Source organism: Xenia sp. Carnegie-2017, unplaced genomic scaffold, assembly GCF_021976095.1.
Source record: "Xenia sp. Carnegie-2017 unplaced genomic scaffold, XeniaSp_v1 HiC_scaffold_26, whole genome shotgun sequence".
NCBI lineage: Eukaryota > Metazoa > Cnidaria > Anthozoa > Malacalcyonacea > Xeniidae > Xenia > Xenia sp. Carnegie-2017.
In genome coordinates, this window is record NW_025813489.1 from 664,055 (window position 1) to 677,978 (window position 13,924).

The 13,924-nt window shown below is 34.1% G+C and overlaps 1 protein-coding gene and 2 long non-coding RNA genes across 5 annotated transcripts; all 3 read right to left on the reverse strand.

The window, feature by feature from the left end:
- Positions 1–774: 774 nt before the first annotated feature.
- Positions 775–2,462, reverse strand: LOC124453860 (fibroblast growth factor receptor 1-A-like). Of its 2 annotated transcripts, none has more exons than XM_047004706.1 (4): positions 1,965–2,152; positions 1,407–1,691; positions 1,225–1,251; positions 775–944 (listed from the first exon to the last, which is right to left on the reverse strand). In XM_047004706.1, the coding sequence occupies exons 1-4, from the start codon at positions 2,047–2,049 to the stop codon at positions 796–798; spliced, it is 546 nt and encodes a 181-aa protein (XP_046860662.1). In that variant the 5' UTR covers positions 2,050–2,152; the 3' UTR covers positions 775–795. The 2 variants fall into 2 exon arrangements, 1 of the variants encoding a protein (XP_046860662.1); XR_006951232.1 differs by lacking the exon at positions 1,965–2,152 and adding an exon at positions 2,395–2,462 and having other exon boundaries at positions 915–944.
- Positions 2,463–12,488: 10,026 nt separating this feature from the next.
- On the reverse strand, positions 12,489–13,103 carry LOC124453865. 2 transcript variants are annotated; one of them, XR_006951235.1, is made up of 3 exons: positions 13,008–13,103; positions 12,790–12,860; positions 12,489–12,690 (listed from the first exon to the last, which is right to left on the reverse strand). It is a non-coding gene; the product is annotated as an uncharacterized LOC124453865 (long non-coding RNA). The 2 variants fall into 2 exon arrangements; XR_006951236.1 differs by having other exon boundaries at positions 12,489–12,860.
- Positions 13,104–13,126: 23 nt separating this feature from the next.
- LOC124453866 lies at positions 13,127–13,809 on the reverse strand. Its single transcript, XR_006951237.1, has 3 exons — positions 13,745–13,809; positions 13,582–13,669; positions 13,127–13,166 (listed from the first exon to the last, which is right to left on the reverse strand). It is a non-coding gene; the product is annotated as an uncharacterized LOC124453866 (long non-coding RNA).
- Between the last annotated feature and the right edge of the window lie 115 nt (positions 13,810–13,924).

The following is a 13,924-nucleotide window of genomic DNA, read 5'->3' on the forward strand; positions in this document are numbered from 1 at the left end:
CAAAATTTTGCTTTAGTTGTAGACAACAGAACGAGCCTTTTTATTGTGTAAAACACCGACGTTTGCGAAGCAGCTACGCTCATTTGACAATAATGATATCAAAGAATCGATGATACTGGTTTTGCGAGAATATAGGACTCTTTAGACTGAAAAATCTCTATTTTAAGTTTTATGTACGATATATTTGCACTATTTTATTGTTTGTTTACCTTTCACTTTGCGAACGAAATACATGAAAGTTTGCAGGTCATATTTTCCTTTTAATATACATCTACGCTCAAAAGGGTTCTAAATTAAAGCCGGATGCTCGAAAATAGTACTGTAAACTAATTTCTTACACAATGAAGAAATATACCTACTTTGCTTAAAAAGACATCATAGTGCGACTACGAATTTTACAAAACATCGTACTCAGATTGATGACGTCTACGTGTTTTTGTTGTCGCAACAATGTTTTCGCGCCAAAATGACGTAAATCGTACTCGTAGTCGTACTCGTTGGCTCTGCTAAAACTCCCTATTGTGTAATGGTAATGATGTGTATCACGGAAAAGTGATATTTTTGTGTATCACGAAACAAAACAATTTGGTTTCATGGCCACGGCCTATCTGAAAGGAAAAGCATAAAACCAACCTTTTTTTAGTAACTACTTTTTGCTAGTACTTTGTATGTTGTAGAGATATTTCCCACTCTGTTCCATAAAAAACAACGGTAAGATCCGTCGTCTTTTGGATTTACATCGTGAAATATTAATACTTGTGTATCGCTCGCTAGAGGGTTTTTTCCATCCGGCATCTACGACATAAGTTGACCGTTTTTGTACCATTGCACCTTTGGTGAAGGTCGTCCATTAGCTTCACAGTTCATTGAAAACCGTTTTCCAACAGGAAAGTACTTGTGTTTCTTTTTTATCAAATGCGGAAATAGAAAAACGGGTGCAAAATCTATGAACATTTAGAGAGAGCAATGAATGTCAACAAAAGAGAGGTATGTCGTTATGATAGCCACTCCAGATTCTGAATACTCGATATTATAGGATTGCCCTTTTTGCACACGAAATATAAGCAATTTTACAACATTTCTATTCTCCAATCCTAAGAAAAACTGATTTTACAATCAGGCTAAGTCGCTAAGGCCACAGAAAATCAGAAGACTCTCGGCAGCTTCAGCTGTAACAGTCTAAGTTGTTATTAAATAGTGGCAATGAATGTTTTTGGCACTTACCTTTAGTGATCTTGTCTACACGTGAGTCTGAAAAAAAAAAAACATAATAGGAAAACAGGAAAGCACAAACTACAAGTCTTTGCCAGAACTTTGTCAAAAAGAAAACCAGAAAATACAAATCAAAAGAAAGTTGAAGGTATAGCATTGTCGTGATCAAGGATCGAAGGCATTTAATCACTTACCCACGACAACAACGTTTATTATTCTGCTCACTTCTCCCGCCTTGTTTCTTGCCCAGCAAACATATTCACCCAGCGTCAGCCATGTGATCTTTTTTATTCTCAGACATCTATTCTTCTTGTAACGATATTTTTTGCAATTCGTTATGCGTTTCCCTTCTCGTGTGAACCAGTAGTCGTTGTCCTCAACACTGAACACGTTACAGAGAATCTTTCCCTTGCGAGACTCGTTTTCAACTTCGACCTTCGTGATGTTCGTTGTGAACGATGGAAGTTTCGTACTATTGGCTAAAATTGTTTCGAAAAAGATCGTCATTTCCACTAATTTCAATAATTCCAATAACAAAAAAATTCAGTAATATAGAAGGAAAAACCGTCGTAAGATTAGCTGGATTGCAGAATTGTGTCGCAAAAATTAGCAATTCATATTAATATGCTGGTGAATTTATCTGGAATTTTTCTTGGTAATACTTAATGACATTAATTATTCATAAAATATATTATGTTCATGTTGTTTAATATTCGCATAATTTAAGCATCACACGAATGTTTATCACTTACAAATCATTTTCATGTACGGCCCAAACATATCTTCTTCATAGGTCATTTCAGTGTCAGTTTCATTACTGCGATCAAATGAAGCCATATCATAGCTGCTGCTTGTCCAAATAATTTTAAGTGACGTAAATTTATCAAACAAACGATTTTTATTGTCTCTCAATGAAATACGAAAGTTTCAGATCTTAAGGACTTCGTACGTGGAACTAAATATAACAAACATGGTAACATACATAGATGCGTTGCAGAAAATGAAACAGATAACACAAAACATATTTGTATTTACCAATCTATATTTGACATCCTTAACATGACAATTTTCGTTCTCCTCATTTATGTATACAGAAAAATTTTTCATTAAAGTTACAAAACATTTATGTTTCTCTAGAGGTACCAAACAAATGAACAATTACTAATTATACGTAACAAATACCTCTTTATTAGGACTCTGACAATCCTGTAAACTGAACGTACGATCCGTGATCTCGGGTAGTTGGACATTCACGAGTTGAGGCAGGTATCATGCAGGCAAATCAAAGTGATATTAGAGCTCGCTGGATAGTTATTAGTTTGTGATGGATTATTGCCAATTGTAACCACAATATTTTGTTCCCCGAGCTCCTTACAAGTCACGTGATAATAATGCAGAGAGCTTCACCGAACGAATGTTGTGGTATCACATCAGTTCTTATTGAGATCAGAGCTCACTTCTCAGAGTTCAATGAAGTACAAAATATATTATAACTAGGAGTTACTATCGCAAGGGAAGTGCTGCCCCTCCACCAAGTAAGGTAAAACAGTTTGGAAACTGCTATTGCGTGTTTTCCATCATTTATCATCTGCCATAAACAATATAATGAATGGTAAAAATAAAAATACAGCAAGAAACCGCAACAACTGTATACTTTGTCATTGCATAAAGACAAGCTAATTGTGTCATCTTTTATTTTCAAATTGTCATATAAATCAATTTATAGAAGTAGATGCAAGAAGTAACACTGTATGTACGTATAATTATGCTAATTTCAAAATGGAATAATTGGATGAACAGTTTTCAAAGCTCATTTACAAAATTTGCATATTGTCATTTAGAACTCGCCAATAACAATTAAATCATGTTAACCGAGCTTAAATGAAATTTTCAAATTTCATTCTTGTTTATAACAGCACAAGATCAACACATCCATCAATACAAATCGTTATATGGTGTCATATATGTATCTCTTAAGTCTCCCTGTGCTTCTTTGTTAGTATATCATATGTTTTCACCTGGATTCATGTTACTCAGTTGTTTTAGCGAGGACTCACTTTTATACACATACAAACTTGAATGGTACAGTCGTTGCAGTCATTATTCATAGCATTTCCATTATTGAAAGCGTAAATCGTAGTATTTTGAAAGTCTGTTCTTGATTCTTCAATTAATAACCCAGATGTAGAAATCTACAAAAAAAGATAATATTTAAAAACTGTTGCATTATCATAAAAAGGGGAATATGAGAAGGCAATGTAATAAGCCTGAAAAAATAACTTACCTTTATCGTATTTGCTGATGATCTTATTTACATACATTATACATACAGTGATTATGGCCATGAAATTGATTTGTTGTATAGGGTGATTACACATTATATTAAATAAAGTAGCTGTAAATTTGTTCATTAAAAAGCACTGCTAAGATGTCTGTGCTAAACTATCTAAGCGGTTTCCTCTTCAATCCTGTATTGTAAATTGGCTGATGATCCAAGCTTGTTAATCGCTCGTAAGTCATTGGTTCAATGACAAGATTATACATTCATTTTGACTCTGAAGATGACTACCGCTAAGGTTGTCGAAACGTCAGTCAACAACATCAAAAACAGTCCGTCTCAGGACTATACGTAACAGTGCAACTCTCATTTAATTCAAATATATATAATGTACATTTATTTCATGTAGCACGTTTTGAAAGCATTATTTATACGTTGTTTATTTTATCGCTTTCATAAAACATACAAATGAATGTAGTATAAAGTAAAATACCTTTTCAGCATTTAAATCCATCAAATGGTTGCCCCAAAGTCCACACAAATACAAGGAAAAATAAACGCAAATATCAATGTATTGAAGAAATTGTGTTGTTTCTCATTTGTTGACCAGAAAATAGTCGTATGTCACTCGTATGTACTCGTATGTTACTCGTATGTACTCGTATGTACTCGTGTGGTGTTTTAGTCACGATCGTTTAATCATAGCATTCAATTTCTATCCAATCGGTATGCACAAACGACGCACAGTTCACCTTATATGGAGGTGAGTGCTTCAATGCTCAATCGATTCTCGTCAGTCATACGTTTTCATTATAAAATTAAAAGATAAATCCTTGCCATTTTGAATGAAAACATTTTTTTGATTCTTTTAAATGTCTTGATTGTTTTGATTCTTTTGAGTTTTAAAATGCTTTTGATTAAAAGTATGATACGTTGTTTACTCAACCGAACAATCGTCCGCATGTTTACAAACGTAGAAACGGACTATATTATAAAACTGTAGTTTTGTTTCCATTATTTCCTTTATAACATTTTGATAGAACCTTTTTTCCGATGATTCTGTGCGACTGCGATAAAATGATGTATAGTTATCGCAAAGAGCAAACGTTTCATCATATTCATAATTCATATTTCATGGTTGAACTCGCAACATGCGTTTAAATTATTTTTGACGTTTTGTTAAATCCACACCGATATTTCAAGTAATAGTAAAAGCTCGAACGACAATAAATACATGCTTACACTATATTTTGCTCACCGTCTGACCATAGAGCGCAAGATAAAATGGAACCGACTGAATACGGCACGGTGAATCGAATCGATATGAATGATAATCACCAATTTTGGTATCTACTATATAACGTTGTTTAGGCCGCATATCTATTCGGATTCCAGACATTTAAAATGAAAGAGAAACTGACAGGAGTTCCGAAAGGTTCTACCTTATTGTGATTGTTCTTCCCCCCTCCACAGAATAGATATATATCTATTCTGTGGCAGTACGGTCAAAGATTATTATGACGATGGAGCCTTTATTCCGTAAAAATCCCCCCCCGGAAATGTTAACAGACAGACACAAATCGAGATTTTACCTCTATATAGGTCGAGTAGAGGAATGGGCCGAGACATGTCAAGATTAGTGTGCTGCCACGCTGATGCGTGGCAGCAATTAGTTACTAAAGTAATACAATGGATGTGATTAATTTTCTCATAATGTGTAGATCTGACATGAAACCATAAATGACGTGGTTACGTACCTTTCTCATAATGTGTTGATCTATCATGAACCCATGGTTGAGGTCCACCTTGTATGATAAAGTTCTTTGCTGAACCAAGGGTGACAACAGCAATGTCAACAGGATCGAGAGCCTAGAAGATAATAAATTTATAACGTGACAATAATGGTGTGAGATTTCTCATTTAGGGGATTGAAATTTGACAGTAAAACGAAACAGTAAATAAAATGTTAGAGAAAAGTAGATGAATTTTCCTTACTTTAAGTATTAAGTACGCAGCTACTGTAACAGTTGCTTTAATATTAATATTTTAATATTGATATCCAGCTGTGACAATGACATATCCTTGACGCAAAGCTTTGAGGCACGCTGATGTACAACCAGGAGTAATAATATCATCAAACTCATCCAAAATAAACATTTAAACATTAAAATCCTGGCCAGAGATTTGCCAGACGGAAAGCGAATTTTCAATATGAACATAATAGCCCAACATAAGACTTTTAAAAAAGCCATCACAATAATAAATAAAAGGTTTTTTTATTAATAACGTTTCGTCTTTAATTTAAGACATCTTCAGATTATATGAGATAAATTATATACATAAGGTTTTAAATACGAGCATAAACTACAGGGTGTTAAATTACATTAGGAAGGAGGAAGAGAGAATTGAGAAGTCATAAAATCGGCAGAGTGAGATGTATTTCTTTATATGGAAAGAACTGCAGATGGTTGTGGACATAAGGAAGGTTTCTCTGTTAAGGAGAGATTCCTAAGTGTTCCGATATTCTGGTGTAAATGACGCCAGTGAAAGTGTAGACAGAAGCAAGATAATGCTCCTAAGAAAATCATGTACTTCTGTCTCCGATTCACTGACCTACACTGTCTTCAGATTCGCACTCAAATCACTCGACTCTGCAATGCTGCCTTTCCTCATATCAACGTTCGCTTTGTTTTTCGTTCTTCCAGGCGTCTCTCCTCATTCTTTCCTTTTAAAGATATGGTTCCCAAGCTCCTGAGATCTGGTATTGTATACTTATTTAGGTGTCGATGCTGCTCTGTATCGTATGTGGGTCAAACCACGCGTCATTTACACACCAGAATATCGGAACACTTGGGAATCTCTCCATTAACAGAGAAACCTTCCTTATGTCCACCACCATCTGCAGTTCTTTCCATATAAGAAATACATCTCACTCTGCTAATTTTAATGACTTCTCAATTCTCTCTTCCTCCTCCGACAATTATAACCTTATGATTCATGAAAGCCTTCTTATATCCAAACTTATACCCTCTCTTAACACCCAAGGCAACTCAATCCCCCTTCACCTTCTTTAATATACCGCCATTCTCCCTTAATTCCGTCATCTAAACTTCCTACTCCCCTCACATGTAATTTAACAGCCTGTAATATATGCTTGTATTTAAAACCTTACGTATATAATTTATCCCATATAATCTGAAGATGTCTTAAGTTAAAGACGAAACGTTATTAATGAAAAAACCTTATATTTTATTATTGTGATTGCTTTTTTAAAAGTCTTATGTTGGGCTATTATGTTCATATTGAAAATTCAAACATTAGTAATATTGAGACGATCGTTAAAAAGCGTTACGGTACACTGATGTATCTCCAGGAGTTAGAAAATCATCTACTTTATCTTAAATAAACGTAAAGTCATTCAAAATGTACGACTCGAAAATTGTGCTATTTAGATTATATTTTCAATGAACATAACTTTATTCACATCACGTTTCACTCTCAAGATACTGTAGTTTGTGTAATGGACGCTTTACAAAAACGTTTTTTCGTCACATTGCATAATGAAAATTTGACAGAGCAGGTATACTTGCTGTTAACCGAACAGAAGCTTCTTTTATTGTGAGGAGTTAATGATATAAAAAATTTCCTCATAATTTTGACAAAAAGTTGCCTTGAAACTAAAGGATGTTGGAAACTTTGTATCAACTCATTGTGAAAGTGACGGAAAAAGTGTAAATCGGTTATTAAAAACTTTAATATCGCAATATCTACGATATGCATAAACAGTTCTACAAAATACACTGCCATTTTTAAAGTTCTATTGAACCAAAATATAATTAGAATAGTAAATTTTTGGAGTCATGTGCCCTTTAAAAATAACATTAGATACTATTTAACGGATAAATACTATTTAATGATACTATTAAAATAATATCAATATTATTGAATAATATAAAACTGTAAATATATAAACTGTAATAATAATAAGAATAATAATATTATTATTAGTTATAATATTTATTATTGTAAATATTATAACTGTAATATTATATTAATATTAAACTGTAAATTATTATTATTATTATTATTATTATTATTAATAATAATAATAAATAATAAATAATAGTAATATTATTTTAATATTTGATTCTTGTTTATTCCCAACTCCCCTTTTAAATGACGTAAGTCGTACTCGTAGTCTTTGCTAAAGCTCCCTATTATTTTGTTACGTACGTCATTTTTAGGTAAGTGAGCTTGTCATGGCATATTTACTCTTTAAGAAACATGATTACAATGAGTGTGGTCTCACTCACTTTTTGCTGTTGTTTATTGTTATTTTTTATCTATATTGTAAAATTTTCATACTCTAGGTGTCCAGTTTACTTCGAAAGGCTTACGAAAATCGTTCTGTGGCCGCTACAAACTGTAACGATCGCTCGTCGAGAAGTCACTCTGTCTTTCAACTAAAACTCGTCGGGAGTAATGAGATTACTGGGGAACTAAGTCAAGGCAGGATTATGCATATTTATGTTTTTGTTTTCAGTTTAAGAATTTTTGAAATAGTTCGTCATATTAGAATATGGATGTTGACTATCGACTTAGTTCTATATGTTTAGTCCAGCTTTTATTTTGCTTTAACACGTTTCCACGCGGCAAAAAAGGGACTGCGCAGCGAAATCAAATCTGGAGGGGGGTTGGGTAAAGCCTGTTTTCCACTAGGCACGTGTCGTAACGTATCATAGCATGCGCCCTGTTACGTTTTGCTACGATACGTTACGATACGTGGCTATTGGAAAACAGGCTTAAGACATATATTAACTAAATATACTACGTCTTACCTTGCCTTTAATTTAGCTAAAATGTATAAATGTTAGCAAAAACTTTATCTGGGGAAAAAGTGGGGTGGGGGGTGGTGTGTGCTCTAGTCCCCACTCTCTTTGGCGCCGTGGCTGTAAATGGGTCCTCGATATTTATTATATATTCAGTAGCAAAAGAATCTGCAAAATTGTTATCTATTGTTTTGCGATGACGATGAGCTAAATTTTTTCAGGGGTATTGAGTTTGGTTGATCTGGCGGGTTCTGAAAGAATAAGTCAATCCGGATCAACAGGATTAAGACTTAAGGAAGCTAATGACATAAACTAGAGCCTCACACATTTGGGTATAGTCTTCAACTTCTTGGCTAAGAAGGTAAGCATATACTTACCTTATGATGGATGAACTTTAATTCATTGACAGGAGATATGATTTTTGTATTTTATTGATTAACGCTGTGCACAATGCGATTTTTAAACATTACATAAATATAAGAAAAATATATACATCTGCAACAATAGACCGTTCTTTGCAATTTCAACAATAAAAAATTGCATGTTTAGATTATTTATTCCAGAAAATAAATGTTTGTACGGTGGCTCACAAGGGCCACCACACAAAATAAAAATATTAATACACACACAAAATACATTATACACACACAAAATAAAAATACACACACAAAATAAAAATACACACACAAAATAAAAATACACACGCAAAATAAAAATACACACACGAAATAAAAATACACACACAAAATATGATTGCGGGCGCTTGCAGTGTCGGTTTCCTCGGAATTGCTCGTAATTGATCGCTTTTGTTTTCAAAGTTCTAATGGTTCCAACTTCCAGAGTACATAACAAAATTCACTGATTTCACTGTGATCAATTATTTCAAAGTTGCTTACGATATTGCTCCCCGTATTCTGGTTAAAATTAAGGTTAATGTGTTGTCCTTTGAAAGGACATTATTGCTCTAGCCTGTCCTGTACCAGTTATAAACAGCTTTGGGGTACTTGAAGTTGAAGTTAACGGACTTGCAGAGCTCGAAGGGCAACTGCTAGAAGAGACGCTACTCGTCATTGACGCTTCAGAACATTTTGGCAAAGTTAATCTTCCCAAACGCACACCGCATTTGTGACAAAAAGAAGCTTCGTCAAGTGATTGTGCACCACAGTTGGCACAAAACATAATTATGCCAGGATTATGCAAGAGCTTGCTTTCGATTCCTTTCCAAATGTAATTTCAAATGTTTCGCAGTTGAAACAGTTAAATACGACGACAAGTCGACCACATGTTAAAATCACAATTAGTGAATTACACATATCTGATTACAAACTGATAATATGATAGTCAGACCATCCGACACTGCAAGCGCCCGCAATCATATTTTGTGTGTGTATTTTTATTTTGTGTGTGTATTTTTATTTTGTGTGTGTATAATGTATTTTGTGTGTGTATTTTTATTTTGTGTGTATTTTATTTTGTGTGTGTATTTTTATATTGTGTGTGTATAATGTATTTTGTGTGTGTATTTTTATTTTGTGTGTGTATTAATATTTTTATTTTGTGTGGTGGCCCTTGTGAGCCACCGTATGTTTGCGTCTGTTTTTAAATTTTACTCAATCATACGTAGCTATACTGTGTAGAGAGATGATAATCAAATAAATTAAAATACATTTTAGGGTAGTCACGTGCCTTATAGAAACTCGAAATTAACTCATTTGTTGCAAAACTCTCTTGGTGGTAACAGTAAAAGGTTGGTATTACTGAATATATGTGTATCAGATTTTCATCAATGTACAAACGTCATTGTAGATGACATGAAGTATTAACATGTGTTAGTTGTGATAGTTAGTGTATCTAAATAATACATTCATATTTCAGTTTGATGTTCCTGAATTTTTCTCCTCGCGAGGACTCTTTCCAGGAAACCTTATGTTCACTTCGATTTGCCACTCAGGTAGGATTCGTATATGTCATAGCATGATTTCGAGTGCAATTCGGGAAAAACATGCACGAGTGAGTTTTTCAAAGACTATCAAAATTGCACGAGTCTGAAGGACGAGTGCCTGTTTTTCCCAAATTGCACGTGAAACCATGCTATTACTTATTAATAATATACATGAAAAAATTTCTCAATCCTGCCGGCAAGTTGTAAATATCGACCGACTCGTATTTTTGAATTCCGTCAAATATTACTTTTCACAACACCATAGCTTCCGCGCACAAGAACAAGATATCTTTTAGCAGTGTTCATGTTTTCATACAGAAATACTTTGAAAACGGTGAACTGTAAACTCGTTCGCCAAAGAAAATCAACTTGAAACTTCGCCAGCCATTGTAGTTGCTTTGTTTACAATAACTTAAACTTTCCCGCCTTCGAAATATTGTATTATGATTGGCTCTTACGAAGATCACTTCTTTGTTTGAATAACCAATTAGGAGCACAGTTTTCAAAAATAAATTGCACTGCTCATAACCAATTGAGAAATTTTTTCATGTATATTATTCTAAATACAACTTTACACCATATGACCAACCTTACATCATATGACCAACCTTACACCATGTGACCAACCTTACAAATTAAATTTGAGAAAAAAAATTGTATGTTTTTGCTGTCGCTGTCTTCATGTCTTTATACAAATATTGGCTGTGAACACTCAACCCTGTGCTGAGTTTTGTGAAATCCTACCCCTTAACATTTTTGCAGTCCTTTAAATAATATTTTTCTTGAACAGGAACTAAAGTTACATGCCTTTGCCAAGAAGGTATGCTGTATTATGTTCATCTGCTTCTGTCTTCTTCAAACATATCGTCTTTTGATAGCCATATTTTATTGATCTTTAGGGGTTTGCAAAAGAGCATGCAAAATGGAATCCTACAGCTGGTGTTGCATTTGAGTATGATCCTGACATTGCTCTCAGACACACAACTTATCCCAAAGTCGAGGAATGGTACATAATATTATTGTATTTTTGTAGGTTTTGTACAATATTGTTTTCATTTGCACTTTCTTCATTTCCATGTAATCAAATAAATGTTTGTGCGGTATGGGATCTTGTAATGTTGCTTTAACTATCACTGATTATAAAGTAAATGGTTTGAACCTGGGAGTATCGTTACATGTTTGTAAATGTAGATCGTCCAGGTTGGTATAGTCCTGAGAATGACTGCTTTTTGTCATTTGACTCTCAAGATGACTACCGCTAAGGTTGTCGAAACGTCAGTCAACAACAACAAAAACAGTCCTTCTCAGGACTATACCAACCTGGACGATATACATTTACAAACATATCACTGATTATGTCAATCTTAGTTCTGAAATGATGGAAACCATTAAATTTGCAGGCCGAAAAGTGAATATTCGCTGTTGGAAGAGGATGAATGTATGTAAAAGGAACAATTACAATATTTTAAAACCATGCCAGCATTGAAAATTTACGAATGCATGTTTCAGAAGTTAATAAAATGTTTTATCTTCCAGACCAAGCGCCGTTTGATCCAACAGGAAGGCCGGACAAATTCTACTTTAACGTTGAGGTAAATTTTCAATAATCAATTGATTCTTTATGCCAGTCATCCAGGTTATAGTGAAGCATGAGTTTTGAGGCTTGTAAATGAATCAGTTTGTTTGTCACGTATTTTTATGTATAAAGCAAGTACATAGTGAAATTTAGGTCAAGTGGCTTTGTCATGTTACTCCATAGATAGCTATCATTGCCGGACATCAAAGTCACTTTGTCCGAGATGTTTGTATTTGTATTCAGAGTTGTGGTTCCTTACGTCCTGAAAACATTGTTTTGTCTGGTTTGTCCATCTTAAAGAAGAAACTAAGTGATCTTCAGACTCAACACAGCCGAGAAATAGCTGCAGATGCCCTCACTATTACAAATTAAATCCTTGAGAAGGCCTTCTGTGTACTGGCAATACCTTAAAGATCTTAATCAAATCCACTGCATCACACGATCTTACTATCAAAAGATCTTAAATCACATCCACTGCATCACACTTCTTTAACTGTTCACTACTAAAAGCAGGATATACAACTTTTGCCTGGCAAAAAATAAAGGGTTGGCAATCTTTCCTTCAAAGTAACATGTCTTCACTTTCTTAAAACCCAGATGAATGTTGATGTGAAGTTTCACAGAATTATGACAATAACTCGAGCATCATAATAATTTATAACAACTTTAATGTTAAATAAGAAGTATGTAAGAATTATGTTTTAAGTGGGATGGAATTCCTTGGTTGTTGCGTGCAATGTTTGTAGACTTTTCTTCTGGAAGAATCTGAAGAAAAATTATTTCATGTTTCTCAATTTTTCTTCTAGTTAAATTCACATGAAGTGCTTTTGCCAGGCGAACTTCATCTTTCAACCTAACAAATATGTTTAAATTGGATTTAAATGAGGGAAAGAAATGCACAGGTCAAAAACCAAATTTTATCTTGAAAGGCCAATGGGCAATAATTACATACTTGCTAATGATCCCTTCATAAAATTGTCTCACTTATTCTTTACTTTGTTCATATATATCGGAATGCTTGTACTATTGAAAGCAAGATGGTCAATTAATGGAAGTTCACCAAGTTTTATGTTTAAGCAGAGGTCGTTTTGCATGTTACAGATGGGTGAATGATGATTTCTAAAACTACTTTTGTGCATAGTTTCTTGTAAGCATTTTAAGGATGTGCACCTGTACGAGACTTGCTTGCCTACGGAAATAGCAATTGCCTTCTTCATCTTCATGAACTGGGTGTATGTCCAGATGGTACGCATTGTCCCAAATCTCAACAAGTTTACCTGGGTAGGGATGAACTGTAACCTCAATGACATATAGAGGTTGCTCAATGCCCTAAAATTGTAAAATGTTGTATTTAGAAAAACATGTGCCTGGCATTCTCTTGTTATTTATGCAATGACACAATTCCACTCTATTCCACTATACATAACCTGCAATAAAGTTGCAATAATAATGGTATTTGTTTGTAGATGTAGATTGTCCAGGTTAGTATAGTCCTGAGAGGATTGTTTTTGTTGTTGACTGACATTTCGAAAACCTTAGCGGTAGTCATCTTCAGAGTCAAATGAGGAGTTCAAACCATTTACTTTAATAATGGATTGTCATTATGGCATATCTCTAATGATGTGCTTATACACATCTCTAATGATGTGCTGATGTGCACTATACACAAGTTCAAACATTTCTGGATCACTTGGACTTTGTATGCTGTTCATAAAAGGTTCACTTAAGTTTCCTAACAACCTACCAGAGAATATTGTGCCATAGCATCTTCATCACACCAGCAGTATTCAGGTGTTCGTAGCAAATGAGGCCTCAATATAGAATGGTCTGTTCTGAAATTTGGAATATGATTGACATCTGAATTATCGTAAGTTCTTTCCACTAATTTTCAAGGTTTCTATATGTACTTGTTGCTGGAGGAATCTTGTTTTAGTTGAATGTCTGCTTTTCTTTTATCTATTACAGGCACAAACTCCACCTGCAATAATTTTGTGTAAATATCAAAATGTCACTCATATTAAATAATTACTACATAGTAAATATAAATACTACACTGAAATGTTACTACCCCCCTCTCATCATTGCAC